Source organism: Erpetoichthys calabaricus, chromosome 7, assembly GCF_900747795.2.
Source record: "Erpetoichthys calabaricus chromosome 7, fErpCal1.3, whole genome shotgun sequence".
In the NCBI taxonomy this organism is placed as follows: domain Eukaryota; kingdom Metazoa; phylum Chordata; class Cladistia; order Polypteriformes; family Polypteridae; genus Erpetoichthys; species Erpetoichthys calabaricus.
In genome coordinates, this window is record NC_041400.2 from 81,681,723 (window position 1) to 81,704,087 (window position 22,365).

At 40.4% G+C, this 22,365-nt stretch overlaps 1 protein-coding gene and 1 long non-coding RNA gene across 2 annotated transcripts in view; one reads left to right on the forward strand and one right to left on the reverse strand.

Annotated features, from left to right (window-relative positions):
* Positions 1 to 22,365, forward strand: part of LOC114654212 (protein unc-13 homolog B-like) — an 837,814-nt gene that overhangs the window by 616,591 nt on the left and 198,858 nt on the right. Inside the window, 1 exon segment of the mRNA XM_051929449.1 lies at positions 7,342 to 7,450. Coding sequence (XP_051785409.1) covers positions 7,342 to 7,450 — 109 coding nt within the window.
* On the reverse strand, positions 3,704 to 4,865 carry LOC127528857 (uncharacterized). Its single transcript, XR_007935462.1, has 2 exons — positions 4,557 to 4,865; positions 3,704 to 4,475 (listed from the first exon to the last, which is right to left on the reverse strand). It is a non-coding gene; the product is annotated as an uncharacterized LOC127528857 (long non-coding RNA).

Here is a 22,365-nt window from a genome sequence, read left to right on the forward strand (position 1 = left end):
CCTACATTAAACTTCTGACATAATGCACAGCGCCTGCAGAACTGCTCTGCATATGTAGAGAAGCCTACAGCTTCCCAATGTTTTTCAACATCTTGAACCATGGCATCTTTTCCAGCATGGTCTAGGCATGGGCGATGATTTTTTTTTTCCATACCTGGGAAGGAAGCTTTTGGGAGGAAAGGTTTGTTAGTTTGCCTATGGGTCCAGACTCCATCCGATAGGGACCCTTCTTTGGACCATTTTCTCTTTTCTCTGTCCGTGGCTGCACTCTGCAAAGAAATAATCTGATTATCAGGGTCCTGGTCATTTCTCTGTTGGAATAAAGAAATTGGTGTGTTATTATACGCAGCCTGTTTAGCAAAGTGATCAGCTAATTCGTTTCCTTTGCTGACAGGATCCTGTTTTCCTATGTGAGCTTGACATTTAACGATCGCTAACTTTGATGATTTAGTTATGGCCTCTAAGAGGGATTCGATTAGCTTTTGATGTTGGATGGGTTTGCCAGCGCTGGTCTTAAATCCCCGTAATTTCCATAAGGCTCCATGATCATGGCAGACTCCAAAGGCATGTCTAGAGTCTGTGTAAATTGTTATGATTTTCCCTTCAGACAGCTGGAATGCTCGAGTAAGGGCTATTAGCTCAGCTGCTTGTGCACTTAAACTTGACGAGATTCGATTTGCTTCCAATAAGCGGTCACTTTTGACCACTGTGTAGCTAGTTGAGGGTGTTCCATTTTCCAATCGCAAAGAGCACCCGTCCACAAAAATTATTTCTCCGGATTCTAGAGGTGTTTCCTGTAGGTCTGGTCTAGGTTTTATGACCTTAGCTATTTCATCATGACAGTCATGTGGCTCTCATTCCTCTTCAGTTGGAAGAAGAGTGGCTGGATTTAAGGTAGAGCATCTTTCAATTGTGACGTTTGACAGAGTACAGAGTACATTTTGATAGTGTATTGCCCTAGCAGATGTGAGGTCTTAGCCTGTACTAAAATGGAGTGTACGGTGTGAGGCACCTTTACTGTTAGGGGGCTCATGAGCACTATATCTGTACTGGCTAGCACAGCTTCTGTTGTGGCGGCCACATCCCTAAGGCAAGATGGAAGTGCTGCAGCCACAGGATCCAATTTTTTCGAAAAATAGGCTCTTGGTCTTTGTTTGTCGCCATGCGCTTGTGTTAAAACTGCATTCATAAATCCCCCCTTTTCGTCCACGAACAGAGTGAATGGATGAGAATAGTCAGGAAGTCCTAGCGCGGGCGCAGAGAGGAGGGCAGTTTTTAAATCAGTAAGAGCCTTATCAGCCTGCTCGTTCCATTGTATCTGACCAGAAAGAGGAAGGCCAGGGGTGTTTACTAAATTTTGTAATGGCTGTGCTCTTTCAGTGAAGTTCAAAATCCACTGGCGGCAGTAACCTAGGATGACCAGAACAGACATAACTTGTTGTTTTGTGACCGGTCTGGGAAGATTCTGAATGGTGTTAATGCGATCTCTAGAGAGAGCTCTTGTTCCACAAGTGATGTCATGACCTAAATATTTCACAGTTGTTTGAATTAACTGCAGTTTTGCTTTAGAAACTTTATGGCCATTTTCTGCTAAAAATAATAACAATTTCTGAGTATCCTGTTCGCAATTTTCTTTTGTAGCACTACACAACATTACATCATCTACATACTGTATCAATACACTATCTTTATCTGGCCAAAAGCCTTCTAAATTTTGAGCAAGAGCTTGTCCATAACACAAGGGGCTTCAGTATATCCATGAGGCATGACGGTCCAGGTCCATTGACGGTTTTGGAAAGTAAAAGCAAACCAGAATCAGGGTGCACAGGAATAGAGAAGAAAGCATTGGCTAAATCAATAACAGAAAAATAACGGGCGGAGGGGGGTATGTTGGAAAGAATAGTGGACAGGTTAGGAACAATAGGTGCACGAGGAAAGATAGCAGAATTAACCTGGCGGAGATCCTGAACAAAGCGCCATGGACCGTCAGCCTTTCTGACAGGGAGAATGGGGGAGTTGACTGGAGAGTATTTAATTGGAATAATTGCTCCACGTTTCACGAGATCGGAATGTACGGCGGATATGCCAGCCTGTGCTTCGGGAGACAGAGGATACTGGGCACGATGCGGGCGGAAGGAAGATTTTGGGTGAATCACCAGAGGTTCACAACGGGCTATCCTTCCATAATCATTCTTTCCTTGGGACCACAGTGAATCAGGAAGTGAAGAGAGCCAAGGGGGAGAAATGGTTTGCAATGAAAAAGCAGAAAGGGAAGGACGGCACACTGCACGATGTACTAAAAAATCATTTTGAAGCACAACTTTGGTTATCAAATGATCTGAGGTATCAAAGATACCCGGAGCAACATGTGACCAGTCCGTTCTATTAAGACATTGTTCTACCCATGGTCCAATTTCCACCCAATGGACGGTATGTGATTTGGCTAAAGAAACATGAGGGACTAAACCACTAAGATAGAAAATATTCTGTGAGCATGTGAGATGAACATAAGCAGCAGCTTTTGTGGATGAAATAAAAATACAGGGAATGTGAAGGGTTTCGGGGCAGGTGCCTGAAGAAAGAAAAGATTCCAGCCAGGGGGTGTCTACGTCTGCAGGGAAATATTGAGCAGTGCAATGTAGGGTGTTGGGGGCTTGGAGATTGGGAAACAAGCAGGAGGGGAAGGAGTGTAGGGCTTTGAGAAGGATGGTATGTGGGGAAAACACTTAAAGTCCAGGCTGCAAAAGAGGGTTTGGGGTGAGGGGCGATTTGGCACAGGAGCTTTGGGGCTGAACAGAAAAATCCTTGTTCAGTCATAGAAAATAGAGAGAGAAAGTTTTGTCATGAGATCCCTTCCTAAGAGGTTAACTGGACAGAGCTGTTTTAAAAGAAATCGGTGTGTTAAAGTGGAACCACTGGAATGCAGCTGAACTTGAAGAGGCTTTGAAACCAGTAAAACATGTGGTTGTCCGGAAGCAGTAAGCACAGTTACCGTATCTTGAGAGGCAGGAACCTCCTTCAGCGAAAGGGTTGAGCGCGTGGCTCCTGTGTCCACGAGGAAAACAGTTTCAGTGCCATTCATCATTAAAGTCAATAATGGATCAGTCTCTGAATTATAGGTGAGCAAAGGCAGTTGAAGAGAAGAGCTGGGGGTCCCTGCGGATTCCTATGTCCATGAAATATCAAATTGTTCAGGTGGTGGAGGAGGGGGTGGGCACTTGTGAGGGCAATTGCGGTGGAAGTGTCCCATTTCACCACACCCGTAACAAGCATAAGGTGTAGCGTTTGGATCTGGAGGGGGAGGCAGCTGAGTGGATGATCCACTTGGATTAGGTAGCATATATCCGCGACCTCGTCCCCATCCACGCCCTTGTCCCCGGAAAAATCCTCCACGTCCACGACTTCTGCCGGGAGTGGCCCCACCAGTGTAATAGTTCATTTGTGCTGCAATCAGCTTTGTCTGGGTGTCTGACTCTTTCTGCTTGCTCTGTCGTTCAGCATGCGCTGCGTGACGTTTTACTTCCTCAAACGCGGCAGCCTCCCATCCAATACAGGAAGTGCGGACCTTGTTTTGAATATCACTTCGCAGACCAGACACGAAAAGGGGAACTTCAGCTTTACTGCAATCGTGTGGATTGTCTAAGCCAGAGTGATTTGTCATTAAATCTTGAACACGATGCGCCCATTCGTCTACTGTCTCATCTTTTTCTGTTTGGCAGCCGAGATAAGAGACCAGTCTGTGCCTTTCTTATACTTGTCCTTAATATTATTTTTAACATGTTCCCATTGCGTAATAAAGGGACCTTCATCCCGGCCCCGAGGCAACGCCTCGTTCCACTGCCACGGATTTCCGTTATGCTGTCCATGATTTACAGTTGCCCATGTGGTGAGAAGCTTTCTCCGCAGCACCTGAGTCCGTTCTGCGACATTGGGCTTATACATATCATACAGCTGCTGCAATTGTTCTATGAATTTTTTAACCCACCGATGACTTTGGGATCAGGCAATTCAGACACAACGTCCTTCAGCTCTTGAATGTCCCAGTTACGATGTATCATTACAGTAGTGGGGTTATTGGCTCCTGCAGGTTGCGTTGAATCATATCGGGGGGTTTTGAGATCTCAATCAGGGGGCATTCGAATAAGGGGCCTGGGGGTTTGGGGGACTTTAAGGGGGATTGAAAGGTGGTGTTTTGATTAGGGGGCTGATGGAATAGGGTTTGACTTCTAGTGCGTTGTGAAATGGAGGTTCTAGGATCGTGAAACCCACCCACCGCACCCATTACGTTACTTTTGTCATCCCCCGGATCAGTGTGTAATGAGGGATCATAATGATATTCTTCAAAGAAACCAGACCCCGAGGGATCATCTTTTAATTCTGGTGCGGTGGGTGCTGGAGGTGCGGAGGAGAAGGTGGGGGCTGTGGATGTGGATGGTGTAGGAAAGGTGGGAGAGCAAGTATAGGATATAATGGGTCTTTTTTTTTCGCTCTTCTTCCGCTTCTCATTCGACTGCGGTCCCGAATCTGCTTGCACTTTCTGTAACACTATAAATAACTATTTTTTCCTTTCTAGTTTTAACTTTCCGCGGCCAATAATTCATTTCTGTACTGCCTTATAATAAATAGAGGCTTTAATAACCAACTCCCATCTGTCATACATAACACGGACCTTTGTTACAACATCCTCGTACATTTCTACATACAACATCCTTGTGCATTTCTACATAATATTTTTCTAATTTCCTGTTTCTCACTCATCTACCCCCACTGTGCTTATTCCACGTCCTACATGCCCTTTTTTTTTTTTTTTTATTTAATCTAACCCTGTCTTCTTTTCAATGAGCTTCTAGGGGACCCTTTTTTTTATTATTTATTTATTTTATTTTTTTATTTTTTTATTTTTTTTGGTCCGCCTGTATGTGGAGCCTGGTGATTCTCCGAAAATAATCCTTCTAACATTAGGTTTTGAGGACATTGGGGGACCTGTTTGACTGGCTAGCTATTTATTTTTCCCCATAGTGAGCGGCAGAAATCAACAGAGAATGACTCAACCCTCGTTTATTTCCTCGTTCTACTTGCCGTCCGCTCTCGTCCCCGGATTTCAGCTACAGGTGACTTCGTGTCCGATTTCGGGTCAGCAGAATACTACATCAATACGTCCAGCCGAGTCTAGGATATGGGTGAGACCACTATCCTTTCATCAGACCTTTTGTATGCGTCAATCTGCCAGGGTATAGTCTCCGTCACCTTAAGCAACCCGTTGAGACAAGAGTATGACTAGACAGCGAGCAGAAAACTCGACCTCCCCTTTTTCTCAAATTTTCACACGTTCTCTAACTGCCCCTTTCACCCCCATTCCTCTATAAATTTAGAAGCATGCCACTTACTTCTTTCACTCCACTTCACAAGGTGTGACTTAATAACATTCACACTGTGCCGTCACTCTGCATGAATCCCTATTACCCTCCTACGGTTTGATACAGTATTTTCATCTCTTTGTCTAGACTTTTCTTTCTCTTTCTTAATTCTATTTCCAGCACCACCAGTCAAACATATGGGAATCCCCCGATCTACTTACTGCGACTCCGTCCGCCTGCCTGGAAAATCCCGTCAGTCGCCTTTCGCTTCGGCTAGGAGGAGGCCAGCGACTCCCCACGCAGGAAACGCCCAGGACAGGCCAGTCCTAACTTTTACCGGAGCTGGTCCTAACCGATTCGGCCGAAATCGGTGCACTTGTGGCTTCACCAGGTGATCTCGCTCAGGGAGTCGTCTGCCCGTCTCCTGCCCCACGTCTGGGCGCCAGAAACTGTGGGCGAAAGAAATTGCAGACTCGACGGCAGGTGATGTTTTTCACAAGTTGTTGTTTATTGTACATCAGGAGTCACAGAAAGTAGAGATCCAGAGAGCACAGCCTGTCGCAGCAGGGCTCGTCTGAACCCTGAACTACGGCTAGGGGGAGCTTTAAATACCCCTCTATCTTATGATTCTGTAAATGATGTAATATCTGAACTAGACATTATCTAAGTTCCCCTTAAAACAGGACAGGCGCCTTACACGTACCCCTGAAATCTTGTGATCTTTCTTGTCTCCTGAGTCATTTTACTTTGAGGAAGTTAAGCATTGGGTAACATATTTTTGTCAGTTCAATAAATCAAGCTTCCCTAAACGTTAGAGCTGCAAGCATCTGTTATAAAATAAACACACAGGATACATGGTGCCGGGGAGAACATTCTTCTTCTACACTTGCGTCCTTTCACCCTTGATGTAAGCTACCTGCCTGGCTCTGCACACGTAAACACGGACATCCTCTCACAGCTGGCTGAACCTAGTCGTACCAGCTGCTTCGTTCACGCTGATGTGCCCGAAGCTGGGGTGAGAGCTGTGACATGCACGCAGCCCTGCCGCGCAACACATCCTGCTTCAACAGCAATTTTGCAGCCCCATCTGTCATAGAAGGCTCATCACCATGGCAACAAGTTTGCAGTCCTGCCGTGCAATGCGTCCGTTGGCCGTGGACCAATCGTCAACCCGCTGGGTACTTTAACTTGGCCAATGATCTGGCCCACTTTCTCTTTGTCTTCTTTTCTCCAGGACGATCCAATCACAGCGTGGGACCAACCTGACGAGGAAGATTATCTGTTCCTGAACCAAAGGAGGGATTCAAGGCAGAATGACTAATGAAGTCATTGCTTGTTTACTGTGTTTGTGTGTCATGGAGTGGTAGCTCCCACTTCAATAAATACGCTTGCTGTTCCTCTTTGAAGTAGATTAATAAAGCTGGTCTTTCTGAAGCCTAAGACTGAGCCTTGTTTTTCACGTGCAGGACATGTATGTGTGTGTATGTATGTTATGTTATGTCTGCTGTACTCCTGCTGTATAGATAGATAGATAGATAGATAGATAGATAGATAGATAGATAGATAGATAGATAGATAGATAGATAGATAGATAGATAGATAGATAGATATTTTACCATTACAGCTCTCTTCACATACTGTATGTTTTTCATTTTTGTTTTCTGCTTGGATTATTAAAATGTGTTTTTTAAAACTTTAAATGATTTACTTCTTAACAGACTAGAAGCTGCTTCCAGACCGTTTCATTATTTTACTTTTGATGCATGGTATTGTGCACCTGATCACTAATAATTGGTATCAGAGTTGGATTGCTGGACTTTTAACAAGATTCTTGTTCGCTTTGACTCACCAGATTGCTCATAAAGCTTCCTGGAAAAAATATTAAGTTGTTATGGCTACCAGACTGCATTTATAAGATTAAAAATGAAAAGGTACATCAGTATGGATACTTTCAGTTACTTTAATAATAATTTATTTTTTCTAGATTTCCTCAAGAGCTTAATGTGGGGAAGATTAGTGCAGAAGTGATATGGAATCTTTTCTCTCAGGACATGAAATATGCCATGGAAGGTAAGTGTAAGACCAGCAACACATCATATTAGAACATTAAAACATTAAAACAATCTAGACGAGAACAGGCCATTCAGCTCAACAAAGCTCGCCAGTCCTATCCACTTAATTCTTCTAAAAAAACATCAAGTCTAGTTTTGAGAGTCCCAAAAGTCTTATTGTCTACTATGCTATTTGGTAGGTTATTTCAAGTGTCTGTGGTTCTCTGTGTAAAAGAACAAGTTTCCTAATGTCTTTGTGAAATTTATCCTTAACAAGTTTCCAACTGTATCCCCTTGTTCTTGATAAACTGATTTTAAAATAACAGTATCGATCCACTGTACTAATTCCCTTAATAACTGTAAACATTTCAGTCATGTCTTCTCTTAATCTTCTTTTACTTAAACTGAAAAGACTCAGCTCTTTTAATCTTTCTTCATAGTTCATCCCCTGTAGCCCTGGAATCAGCCTTGTTGCTCTTCTCTGGACCTTTTCTAGCGCTGCTATGTATTTTTTTTGCCTGGTGACCAACACTACACACAGTACTCCAGATAAGGTCTCACCAGTGCATTATGAAGCCTGAACATTATACAGCTTTAGTATAACCTTCTTGGACTTGTACTCTACACATTGTACTATATAACATAACATTCTGTTAGCCTTCTTAATGGCTTCTGAACACTCTCCGTAAGTCGATAGCTTAGAGTCCACATTGACTCCTAAATCCTTCTCATGAGGTGTTCTCTAGATTTTCAGACCTCCCATTGTATATTGAAATCTGCCATTTTCCATTCTTTTGGAATTTCCCCAGTGTCAGTGACTTCCTAAAAATATGTGTTAGGGGTTTATATATGTACTCACCAACCTCCTTAAGAACTCAAGAGTAAATATCATCTGGCTTTAGAGATTGGTTTGATTTCAGCGTATTTAATCTGAGAAGTTTTTCTCCCTCTACAATTTCCAAGTCAATTAGTACCTCTTTAGTAGTCCCATTTACCGATGAGAGGATATCTGTGTCCTTACTTTTCAAGATCTCAGAAAAATGCTTATTTAGAGCATCCACGATTTCACTGCCCGTATTTTTAATTACACTGTAATATTCCTGGTGCACTTCTCCTCTTCCTTAACTGATGTTCTACTACTAAAATACCTAAAGAATCTCTTTGTGTTGTTTTTCGCCTTATCTGCTATATTCCTCTCCATCTGTCTTTTATCCTCCCTAATATCATTCTTAATGGTTGCCCTCATGTTCTCATACACCCTACAATTCACATTGGAGTTATTAGTTTTATATGCCTTATACAGGTAGTCCTCGAATTACGGACACTCGACATACTGTTTACGAATGGGGCCGCAGCTGCTCCTTCATTTGTCTTGGGGATGCGACGCAGGTTCCTCAGTAACTGTCACTCCGTCATCTTCGGCCTGGGGACGTTGCAAGCGGTGGCTGGACAGAGGCTGGAGGGGGGCGGTTTCACTGCTCGCGCAGTGTAGTGTCTCAGGCGGCTCTGGTTGATGAATGGGTTGGTGGGGGCCACACCCCATTCATTCTCAGTGGGCGGCTGGGTGCGCAGCAAGCGGTGACCCGGGGACCATTGTCATTGGGGATGCAGCTACCGTTCGTGTGCAGAACAGGGGGTTGATGGGGCGGTTCGCTGCCCTCCCACCACACCGCCGTAGCTATTGCTCCTGACTGGACGGAGGCTGGATGGGGTGGAGAGGGGCATTTCACTGCCCACCCACCACACAGCCTTGCAGTGTCCCTCGAACAGCTGCCCCGTTCGTTCTCAGTAGGCGGCTGGTGATGCTGCAAGCGGTGACCCTGTTGTGGCTGAACGGAGGCCATTGTGGATGAATGGGGCAGCAGAGGGCAGCATTGTAGTGTGCTTCGGGTGGTTGCCTGTTGAATGGGGATGGTGGTGGGCGATTCACTACTCGCCTTTGGCCGCACCCTGTTCATTCTCGGTGGGCAGACGCTCCAGGAAGCATACTGTATGCAAGACTCACCACTCAGGCAGCATACTGTAGGCAAGACTCGCCACTCCCATTCATTCTCAGTAGCAAGCCTGCTTGTACTGTTACGTACATAGCAGGAAGGTGTCTCTCATCAGTACACCAGACGTGCTGACGAGTGGTGCCTTCCTGTTGTGATAGCATGTACAGAGCTATGCAGAAGAGCTCATCTTAACCTTTTGTCTTCACCCTTCAACAATGTCTCTGAAACACAAATCTGATACAAGCGCTGGTGATGCAGTAAAGAAGAGAAAAGCCATCACCATGGAAAATAAAGTAGAAATAATAATAAGGTCAGAGAGAGGTGAAACTCTATCATTTATTGGCAGAGCACTTGGTTACAGTCGGTCAACAATAGCATTTATTAAAATAATGTACCTGTTCTGACTTACATACAAATTCAACTTAAGAACAAACCTACAGTCCATATCTCGTATGTACACTGCTGATTTTTTTTAAATTTCCTACTAATTCCAAATTTAGGTATATACCTGTCCTGCATTACATGTAAAATACTTAGAAAACTGTTCCACTGCTCCTCAACTCTCTCCACACTTAAAAGCTTATCCCAGTCTATCCTCCTTAGACATTGCCGCATTTGCTCAAAATTTGCCCTACCAAAGTTAAACTTAACAGTTTTGGTCTTTACATCCTCACACTTACAAAACACTGAGAATTGTATTATATTATTGGTTCAATTGCCTCTACACCCTCAATTCTGTCCTGATTATCATAAATACTAAATCTAGACAGGCTTCACCCCACGTTGGTGCTTTAACATACTGTGTTAAAAAACAGTCACTGATTACTTCTAAAAACTCCTGCTGTTATGCTCTGCTATTTGCAAGGTTATACCAATTAATATTCGGATAGTTAACACTAGAATTACCAAAGCTTACGGAAAAACTCGTAAACCCGGCCCACCTTAAATCCGTTCACACCTCTTTGTCAGCGTCTTTTGTCTTGTAAATGTGTCGATAAGCACAAGCAGCAAGCAGCCTGCTATACCATCCCCCCGCCACCACCGCAGTCAATTCGCAATGAAGTTTCAGATAGTTAACACTAGAATTACCAAAGCTTATGGAAAATCTTGTAAACCTGGCCCACCTTAAATCAATTCGCACCACTCTGTCAGCGTCTTTTGTCTTGTAAATGTGTCAATAAGCACAAGCAGGGGTTTGGTTTGGTCCGTTTATAGGAGATGGACGTCTGAAGCAGAGCTCCGCTAGCAGCGGCTTTATTTTCCCACGTATTTCATATTATTTAGAGGTATCCTGTATTTAACCCGACCAAGGAACTTCCACTACAATATACAAGCATGAGTAACAAGAAGAAAAGTCAGAAAGAACCGGAAAAGAAACTTAAAGCTGCATCGAAGTCCGGACAGACTTCCGGCCTGAGTGCAGGTGTAAGGTATGGCATCACGGAGACTGACCTGGAACAGGCAGAAGAGTGCGCAGAATTCCTGGGGCCCCGCTCCATTGTATCGTCTCCAGTCGAGAGTGAAAATGGGAGCGAAGGCGCAAGTGATACAGGTCGCGAGGGATCGCCGATTACTGAGGATCATTCGAGACTAGAAAGGGCTCTGCAGGACGTGCTCTCATCTACTCATCGCGAGCCTGTAACAGGAGCTGCATTTTCACTTGCGGAGCACGAAAGCAGAAGCGAACTGTCCGAACTGAAAGAGATGATCGCTACACAGATAGCTACACAGAAAGAGATGAACACTACACTGGCCACTGCCATGGTTACGGCCATGAATGAGCTTAAGAAAGATAACACAAATGATCTTAAGAAGGTGGCCACTGAGCTCAAGAAGGATAACAAAGATAAGGAAACGCGTCTATTTGAACGTTTCGACGTGAACTTTAAAGGCATGTTGGAGAAATTAGTGGAACACATTGAAGAAACTAACTCCAAACTGAAAAGGCTTGATGATCATATTAATGACGTTTCAGACCAGCTGGAAGACGTTAAGCAGGGACTCACGGCTCGAGTGGAAACAGCGGAACAAATGGCATCTAACGCCGATGAAAAAGCCACAGCTGCGAACTCGGAATACAAAAAACTTGGAGACAGACTTGCAGCCCTGGAGGATGGGTGCAGAAGAAATAATATAAGAATTGATGGTATACCTGAGAAACGAGAAAGCTCAAGCCCAGTGAAATTTGCAGTAGAATTACTGTCTAAAATAATTGGAGATGACTTTAAACTCGACAATGAGATAGCCACGGCTTATCGCACAAAGATACCAAGCGCCTTTAAATCTAGGTCTTTTATTGTCCGCTTCGAACGACTAAGATGTAAGCTTGATGTGATGGCACTTCTCAGACACAAGCAAGAGATTATATTCGAAAATAATCTTATTCGTATTTTTCCCGACTTCTCACCATCAACAGCTGCAAAACGCAGATCCTACAACGACATTAAAAGGATGCTACGGGAAGCCGATATCAAATACAGCCTCTTGTATCCTGCCAAACTGAAAGTGGAAGTTCAAGACGGACATTATATTTTCTTCAGCAAAGAAGAAGCTGAAAAAGAATTAAAGAAGCTGTTTCCGACACTTTTTTTGAAAGTTAATTAAAATTAAAGAGCCGTATTCTATCAAGGCACGGGAAAGACCCATGATCTGATCGCTGGATCCATGTTTAAAGAGACTGGTATTATAATTATACATCTCTTATTCTCTTTTTTTTAAATTTTTTTTTTATCTGGACTTTATATGTTATATGTTTATGTTTTAATCAGAGTTATAGAGTTATAGACGTGAGTGTGAAAATGTGGAAGTGATTAAAGTAGGATTCGTTTTATTTATTTATTTTTTTATTTATTTATTTATTTATTTATTTATTTTTTTTTTTTTAAATTTATTTATTTATTTATTTTTTTTATTTTACTATACCTTAAAGTAGACTGTTTAACTTCATACCCTTGGTTTAATGCTTGTTCTACTATTTATACAATTACCATTATACTATTACAGTATGAATTACCAGGTTTATCCTGGACTAGTTTTTAAAATCACTCCCAGGGTTGTTTTTTTTTTTTTTTTTTTTTTTTTTTTTTTTAACCTTAATATCTTAACTTAAAAGCGCTGAAGATTATTTCAAGATTAAATATTCTTAATGAGAACATTTTCGGCAGATAGTATTAAGGATTTAACTGTAAAAGATATCTCTGTTTTAATTCTGTAACGCCGCTGCAGGGTGGGGTTTGTTTTGTTTTGGACGTGCTCTGTCTCTTCGTATGTCAGAGGACTGGAACATCGCGAAGTGGGGTCTAGCCTCATGTGGGGAGGCAAAATGGGGGGGTGGGGGGATAAAGGGGGGAGAGAAGGAGAGCAGGTTATATCTAATCTATTCTTATAATCCTTATAATTATAAATATCAATGCAGCAACAGGCTAACATGCAACAACTCCTGGGGAATCTTGAAACTAAGATTAAAACTGCCATATTACCAATTAAAACTATAAAATGACATTAAAAACTCAGAATCAATGTCTCCATGATGGGACAGTTAACTTTGTGAGCTGGAATGTTAAAGGCCTGAATCACGAATTAAAGAGAAAGAAAGTATGCTCTCACCTAACAGGCTTAAACGCTAAAATAGTATTTTTACAGGAGACCCACTTACTAACCAAGGATCAGTTCAGATTACAAAAAGACTGGACTGGCCAAATGTTCCATTCTAGCTTTATAAAGAAAACTAGAGGGGTGGGAATTCTCATACATAGAACAGTTCCATTTGTAGCATCAGAGGTAGTGTCGGACCCTGAAGGGAGATATGTGATGGTCATGGGCAACTTATATAACAAATGATTTTGATAAATGTTTATGCACCCAATGTTGATGATAAGGAATTCATGCAAAATCTATTTGCATCCATTCCCAGTGTGAACACTCATAAAATTATAATGGCTGGGGACTTTAATTGTGTTTTAAATCCACTCTTAGATAGGACTCCTGTGACAGGGGGGACGACATCTAATACTGCAAAGATAATTACACAGTTTTTAAATGATCACAACTTATCAGACCCCTGGAGGTTTCTTAACCCAAACTCAAGAACATATTCGTTCTACTCACCAGTGCATTATAGCTACTCAAGAATTGATTATTTTTTTATAGATAATAATTTCCTGCCTACAATTAAATCATGCAAATATGACACAATTGTTATCTCTGACCATGCCCCTCTAGTCTTGGAGCTAAAATCAATAAGCCCCTCGTACTCACCTCGCAGATGGCGTCTTAACCCTCTTTTATTGGCAGACGAGAACTGCACAGAATTTATATCCAAACAAATCAGCTTCTTCCTAGAGACAAACATGTCTACAGAGGTTTCTGCAGGAACACTCTGGGAAACTCTAAAGGCCTTCCTAAGAGGCCAGATTATTTCATATCTTTCCCATAGAAATAAATTAGAAACCAAGAAAGTGTCAGAGCTAAGAAATGAAATTACTAGAATAGATGAAGAACAAGCCAGGCGTCCAAGTGAAGCTCTTCACAGGAAAAGGCAGGCCTTGCATACAGAACTTAACATCTTAACAACTAAAGAAACTGAACAACTTATTTATAAGTCTAGACAGCATTACTATGAACACGGAGAAAAAGCTAATAAGCTTTTAGCTCAACAAATTCATAAACAAGAAGTTCACAATGCAATACCAGTAATCACCAACAAGAATGGAGAAGAAATCATCGACCATAATAAAATAATGCACACATTTAGAGATTACTATAAGTCTTTATATTCCACTGAGCCCAAAGAAGACAACACGCAATCTAATGCATTTCTGGATAATTCACAAATACCACAAATAGATGCTTTAAGTGCTGAGGAACTAGATAAACCTCTAACGCTAACAGAATTACTAGACGCTATAAAGTCACTACAAAGCGGGAAATCATCAGGCCCTGATGGTTACCCCGTAGAGTTTTATAAGAAATTCTCCACTCAGCTAGCTCCACTCTTATTGGTAACATTTACAGAAGCTAAAGACCACCAAATACTACCTCAAACATTTCGACAAGCATTAATCACCGTCTTTCCTAAACAAAATAAGGACTTGTTACAATGTGCATCATATAGACCAATTTCACTCCTGAATAATGATGTTAAGATACTCTCAAAAATCCTAGCTAGAAGGATGGAGAAAGTGCTGCCCTCGGTAATATCACAAGATCAAACTGGATTTATTAAAGGCCGACATCTATCTTCAAATCTCCGACGCTTGTTTAATGTTATATATTCAACAGCAAAATCAAACACCCCAGAGATATTACTATCATTAGACGCAGAAAAGGCATTTGACATGATCGAATGGAATTACCTTTTCACTGCATTGGAGAAATTTGGGTTTGGCCCGAATATTTGTGCTTGGATTAAACTACTGTATACCAGTCCAGAAGCTTCAGTTTGTATTAATAAAATTTGCTCAGACTACTTTAAACTAGAATGTGGTACCAGACAAGGATGTCCCTTGTCGCCACTGTTGTTTGCAATCGCTATTGAACCACTGGCGGTTCACTGCCGAAATTCTCATCAGATAAAGGGGATTGTCAGAGAAGGACTGGAACAGAAAATTTCTCTATATGCAGATGATATGGTCTTATATATATCGGACCCAGAAAACACTGTCCCTGCTGTTTTAACAGCACTAACAGAATTTCAAAAGATATCTGGTCTTAGAATTAATCTGAATAAAAGTATACTCTTTCCAGTGAACTCACAAGCATATAATATTAAATTAGACACCCTACCTTTTACCATAGCAGATCAGTTTAAATACCTAGGGGTAAATATCACAAGTAAACATAAAGCTCTTTATCAACAAAATTTTGGCGTCTGTATGGAAAAAATTAAGCAAGACTTGCATAGATGGTCAACCCTTCATCTCAATCTAGCCGGAAGAATTAACATTGTTAAGATGAATATCCTTCCTAAACTTCTCTTTTTATTTCAAAACATTTCAATATATATCAATAAATCGTTTTTTAAACAGTTAGATTCAATAATAACCTCATTCATTTGGAACTCAAAACACCCACGTATCCGAAGAGCGACCCTACAAAGACCTCAGGCAGAAGGTGGCATGGCTTTACCTAATTTTCAGTTTTATTACTGGGCAGCAAACATACAAGCCATAAAAACCTGGACACAAATAAATGCACATACACAGGCTTGGTCTGCAATAGAAGTAAAATCCTGTAGTACTTCTTTATATTCCCTGCTTTGCTCTCCAATAAATGAAAGTTATCGCAAATATACTAAAAACCCAATTGTGCTTTACTCACTCAGAATATGGAACCAAATTAGGAAGCATTTTAAGATGGAAAATCTTTTATCAGTGGCACCTTTGCAAGGGAACCACCTCTTTCAACCTTCGCAAGTATATCCAGTTTTTAATACCTGGAAAAGTTTTGGGATTAAAATGCTCAGAGATCTTTATATAGACAACATATTTACATCTTTTGAACAATTCCGTTCAAAATTTAACCTCCCAGCTACACATTTCTTTTACTATCTTCAAATTAGAAATTTTGTTAAACAGAAATTGCCCGATTTCCCCCACCTTGCACCCTCCACAATGCTGGAAAAAATACTGCTCAATTCCGAGGAAACAAACACTATTTCCGCAATATATAAAATCTTATTAGAGTCCCTACCTTTCAAAGATCCAAGAGGACATTGGGAAGAAGATCTCTTAATCAATATATCAGAAAAGGAGTGGAAGGTAGCAAAGCAGAGAATTCACTCGAGTTCTATATGCGCAAAGCATAGAATTATTCAACTAAAAATTATATATCGAGCTCATCTGTCTCGCTTAAAACTGTCCAAAATGTTTCCAGGCCAGGATCCAACCTGCGAGCGCTGCAACCAAGCTCCTGCCTCACTGGGTCACATGTTCTGGGCCTGCACCAAACTAACATCATTTTGGACAAAAATTTTTAAGTGCCTCTCAGACAGCCTTAGTATCACAATCCCTCCTAACCCACTAACAGCTGTGTTTGGTGTCCTTCCAGATGGACTTGAATTGGAGAAGGACAAACAAACGGTGATTGCATTCACTACACTCTTGGCACGCAGACTTATTTTGTTAAATTGGAAGAATCCTAATTCTCCTCTTATTAGTCAGTGGGAAACTGATGTTTTATATTATTTGAAATTGGAAAAAATCTAATTTTCAGTTAGAGGATCTGTACAAAATTTTTTCAAAACTTGGCAGGATTTAATCAATATTATTTTAGAATAAGAGAATTAACTATTATTGTATTTAACTCCCTTCTCCATCTCTTATTTATATAGATATTTACTTCTCCCCTTCTTTTGTCTAATGTTGCCTTATTAAAAAGCTTAAAGAAATTTTCCTTTAGCTAAGCTCTCCTTCTCAGGGATGGGGTTTGATTTGTTTTCAAATTTGTTGGGTTATAAATGGATCTGTTTGTATGGAATGATTACAATGAAAATTAATAAAATAAAAATATAAAAAAATAAAAAAAATAAAAAAAAAATAAGCACAAGCAGCAAGCAACCTGCTATACCATCCCCCCGCCACCGCCGCAGTCAATTCGCAAAGAAGTTTCTCAGTGCTCTGTGTTTATCTTGGAGTGAAGTACCTGTAGATTTATTGGGTAAAAAATATATCATCATTTGGAATACATACATTTCATGTGTGTACCGTGTCTACAGCAAGCTATGTAAACACATCATTAAAGCAAACATTTTTCATGTTTTAGTAATAATTGACAAAATAGAAATGAGAAAATAGACATGAAGTGTATACAGTAATCCCTCCTCCATCGTGGGGGTTGTGTTCCAGAGCCACCCGCGAAATAAGAAAATCCGCGAAGTAGAAACCTTATGTTTATATGGTTATTTTTATATTGTCATGCTTGGGTCACAGATTTGCGCAGAAACAAAGGAGGTTGTAGAGAGACAGGAACGTTATTCAAACACTGCAAACAAACATTTGTCTCTTTTTCAAAAGTTTAAACTGTGCTCCATGACAAGACAGAGATGACAGTTCTGTCTCACAATTAAGAGAATGTAAACATATCTTCCTCTTCAAAGGAAACAGAGAGGAAAGCAAACAAATCAATAGGGCTGTTTGTGCCGCGGTGCTTCGCATACTTAAAAGACAAAGCTGTTGAAGGCGGCAGCTCACACCCCCTCCGTCAGGAGCAGGGAGAGAGAGAGAGAGAGAGAGATAGAGAGAGAGAGAGACAGAGAAAAACAAAGTCAAAAATCAATACGTGCCCTTTGAGCTTTTAAGTATGCGAAGCACCGTGCAGCATGTCGCTTCACTAAGCAGCTGCACAGAAGGTTGCAACGTGAAGATAATCTTTCAGCATTTTTAGACGAGCGTCCGTATCGTCTAGGTGTGCGAACAGCCCCCCTGCTCAAACCCCCTACGTCAGGATCAGAGAAAGGCAGCGCAAGAGAGAGAGAGAGAAATTAAGTTGGGTTTCTTCTCAGCCATCTGCTAATAGCGTCCTTTGTATGAAATCAACTGGGCAAACCAACTGAGGAAGCATGTACCAGAAATTAAAAGACCCATTGTCCTCAGAAATCCGCGAACCAGCAAAAAATCTGCGATACATATTTAAATATGCTTACATATAAAATCTGCGAAAGGCGAAGCGCGATATAGCGAGGGATCACTGTAATGTGTGAAGCCTGAAATCCAAATATCAAATAAACACTTTCACAAAAGGTACAAGTACAGTATAACAAAAAAAGTGCACTTTTATTCAAGAATATAAGCAAAGGAAAAAGAAAGCAGGTGCTCCTTCAGTGTAATAGGAACAACAGCACAGTGAGGTGTGTACATTGCAACAGGTACACATGTCATAAATGTAGGAAGGATGGTCCTTAGGAGTGTGGGAACTGTTGACATTTGAATGTGATGATTGTATATAGCACGGAACCAACCTCTCTGTACTATTCTGTCCTCTGCATCTCCTGGAGTTTGTTTTTTATACCATGTCTTTATCTGAAAAACAGCGTCAGATCGGGGGTTGAGGGGGGGGAGATTGTGTTGTGGGAGCATGAACGTGAATGAGAAAATAAAACTGTAAAAAAAATGCTAACTTTGACAAGTACTATAAATTTACACCGGCTGTTACAGATGCAAATCAAATGTATGTTTTTATTGTATAATATTAACAATAAGAGCAGCTCACTACTCATATCTCATTGATTGGGGGTCAGCAGTTTTTAGCTTTGCACCACGCAAGCTGTCGTATCAGCTGCCTACCATAACCTGCTTTCTTTTTTCTTTGGTTATATTCTTGAATAAAAGTGCACTTGTTTTGTTATACTTGTACCTTTTGTGAAAGTGTTTATTTGATATTTGGATTTCAGGCTTCACACATTAAACACTTCATGTCTACATTTTGTCAATTATTACTAAAACATGAAAAAAATTTCTTTTTTAACGATGTGTTTACATAGATTGTTGTAGACCCGGACACACATGAAATGTATGTATTCCAGGAGATGATATATTTTTTACCCTATAAAGCTCCAGGTACCTTCACTCCAAGATAAACACCGAGCTTTTCATCAAGTACCTACTATTTTGTTAATTTTTTCCCATCCTGTTGAATCTGTTAACTCACTTTAATTTGATATTTTAGGCAAGACTAAATGTAACTGCTTTCATGTGTCAAGTGATAAACCTTCTCCCTGGTTATAGTATAAGGTAATGAGAATGTTACACTAGTTTAAAAACACTTCAGAGGTTTTTATTGACTAAGAGACATTTTGGTCCAGTAAACAGGTGTTTAAATTATTTTTAATGATATGCTGTGTTGTGTCATAGCAAGATAATTTTTTTTAATTCAAAATATTTTTTCATTAATATTCATATTCTTTTTTTAAAATTAATTTTACCATGCAGATTTTAACACATTAATGATTAAATATCTGAAATACTCAGCATTACCTGGGTATATTTGTATAATGAAACAAGGTAAGAAAGCAACTATATGCGTTTTTTAAATGTTGACCCTACTTTCACTGCTGACTGAAAAGCAGGTGTCCCATCCATCATCTACACTACCTTTCTGATAACTGTCAATTTTCCTGCTCTTATGTCTCAATTTATGTGTTCTTTTTGTCTATGCTTGGATTCAGCAATTGTAGTAACTCCTTGCTTGCAACCATGAATGCTACTACTGAACTTTGTATTTCCTGGTTAAGGGCTGGGTTTACAGATAGATGTTTAATCCCTCATTAATAAACTGAAATAAATAAATTGCTCATTGAATAACTGAATCTATAGACCGCAGAAAGCATCTACAGTTTGGTGAGTTTTCAGAAGATTGGGGATTGCAGACATTGCTGTAAATCTGTCTGTTATTACAGAAGACTATACCAGTGTACATAATAATTTAATAATTTAAACCTAAATTATAATTGGCCCATCATTAAATGGACTAGAATAATTGCCAAACATGAAGAAATAATAAAAGTTACTAACACTGTTTTCAGTCATTCTCTGAACAGTGACTTGGCCTGTACTAAAAAATAGCCTTTCATTTAATTTCATCGTGGCTTATTGCTGTGTCACGTAGTTGTGATATTCAGGTGTAGAATAGAGTTGGCTTTTCAAATATGAAAAATTTGAGTTGATAAAAAATGTACTGTTATCAGTTTACTTCAGAGTTATTGTCATTTGTATGCTGTGCAATTAAATTCCTTTTGCATGTTTGACTAATAGAGACCCCGTCACCCACTCTCCTTGTCCAGCTATCCAAATCTCGTTCTGTTGGTTATATATAATATCCATCTATCGATCTATCCATTTTCTATACCTGCTTATAATATATCATCATGAACTAATACATAGTGGTTTGCAAAACCAAGTTTTATATGCACATAGTTTGACAAAATTAATACTAAAATTTGTTTCACATGAGGTTTTGCTACCACAAAACTCATTTTAAAGGGTTATGGAGTTTTTAAAGATTTTTGGGTGATGAAAGAAAGAAAAAAATTGCTCCTTAAGGTTTTGGCAGCACCTTACACCCTTTTAAAACCCTGTGTGACAGATAGGGGGAGCTATCGCTCCCTTTAACCCTCAGATCGATGCCAGACACCAGATAAAAGTCCAATTCTTGACTTTATTATAATAATCAAGTGCACCAAGCACAGTCCACTCCACAATACTCATAAATAAACATAATACTCAATACAATAATCATTCCTCCACTCCCAGATGCATTGCCACCCTTCCTCCTGACTCAGCTCGTCTGTCTGGGATTTCCCAGAGTCCTTTATAGTTCATGACCCGGAAGTGCTTCTCTTCTCACTGTCCATGTGCCTGGCAACACTTCCGGGTCGGATAAAAACTCCTTTTTCTTCAACCTGGAAGTACGTCATTTCTTCTGTCCATGTGACTGGGACATACTTCCGGGCTGTAGGGAAAATAGTCCTTGATCCTCCCTGCAGCATCCTCTGGCGGCCCCCATGATATCCAGCAGGGCTGTGAATAAACACTCCGTTGTCCATGATTCCCTGCTGGCATTCAGGGCACCTCCATGCTGCAGGGAGGGCTCTATCTAGCGGCCTGGGAGTATTGGCCGGGATGAACGGCCGGCCATATACCACACCTGATATTTCTTAGTAAAGGTTCTGCTTGAAAATAGGCAGGAAAAAAAATATTTTTTTGAAATTCACCATGGCTTAACAAAACCCGTGATGAGACAAAATGACATAATCTTAGACAAAAGCTGTAATACAAAAAGACAATAAAATTGTTAATCCTAATTAATTGAGAACACAACACTATACCTGAGGTCTGCCATGAGACCAAACCACCCTAACCCAATGGCAAAAGCTCAGCCTAAAAACAGGATCTGGCCAGAGAAGGACTGGTGAGACTCTTATAGTAGAATGTTAGAATGAGCAGAATCAACCCCCACCCCAGAGAAAGAGAGCATGGCCAATTGACTAAAACTTAAAAATAGTAAAAATAAATTAATTGATGGGTTTATTAGGTGGATAAAGATAAATGGAGAAGAAAAAGAAATGGGGAGAGAATCTACTTCCTTGGTGCTTTAAGAGCTTATTCTAAAATATTACTGATTAGATCCTGCCAGGTTTTGAAAAAGTTCTGCACAGATTCTCTAAGTGAGAATTTGATTTTTTTACCAATTTCAAATAATATAAAACATCAGTTAACCACTGACTAAAAAGAGGAGAGTTAGGATTCTTCCAGTTTAGCCAAATAAGTCTGCGTGCCAATAGTGTAGTGAAGGCAATCACAGTTTGTTTGTCCTTCTCCACTTTAAGCCCATCAGGAAGAACACCAAACACAGCTGTTAATGGATTAGGAAGGATTGTGACACCAAGGCTGTCTGAAAGGCACTTAAAAATTTTTCTCCAGAATGATGTTAATTTGGTGCAGACCCAAAACATGTGACCCAGTGAGGCTGGAACTTGATTTCAGCATTCACAGGTTGGATCTTGCCCTGGAAACATTTTGGACAATTTCAAGCGAGACAGATGTGCTCGATATATAATTTTCAGTTGAGTAATTGTATGCTTTGCGCATATGGAGCTCGAATGAATTCTCTGCATTGCTACCTTTCACTCCTTTTCTGATATGTTGAATGAGAGATCCGTTTCCCATTGTCCTCTTGGATCTTTGAAAGGGAGATACTGTAAAATATTTTTATATATTGCAGAAATGTTGTCTGAGTCCTCGAGACTGAGCAATATTTTTTTCAGCATACAGGAAGGTGGGAGATGGGGAAAATCGGGCAGGTTCTGTTTGACAAAGTTTCTAATTTGAAGATAGTGAAAGAAATGTGTGGCTGGAAAGTTAAATTCGAATGTAATTGTCCATAGGATGCAAAGATGTTGTCTAAAGATATCTAATTAATTTAATCCCAAATGTTTTCCAGATATTAAAAACTGCATATGTTTGCAAG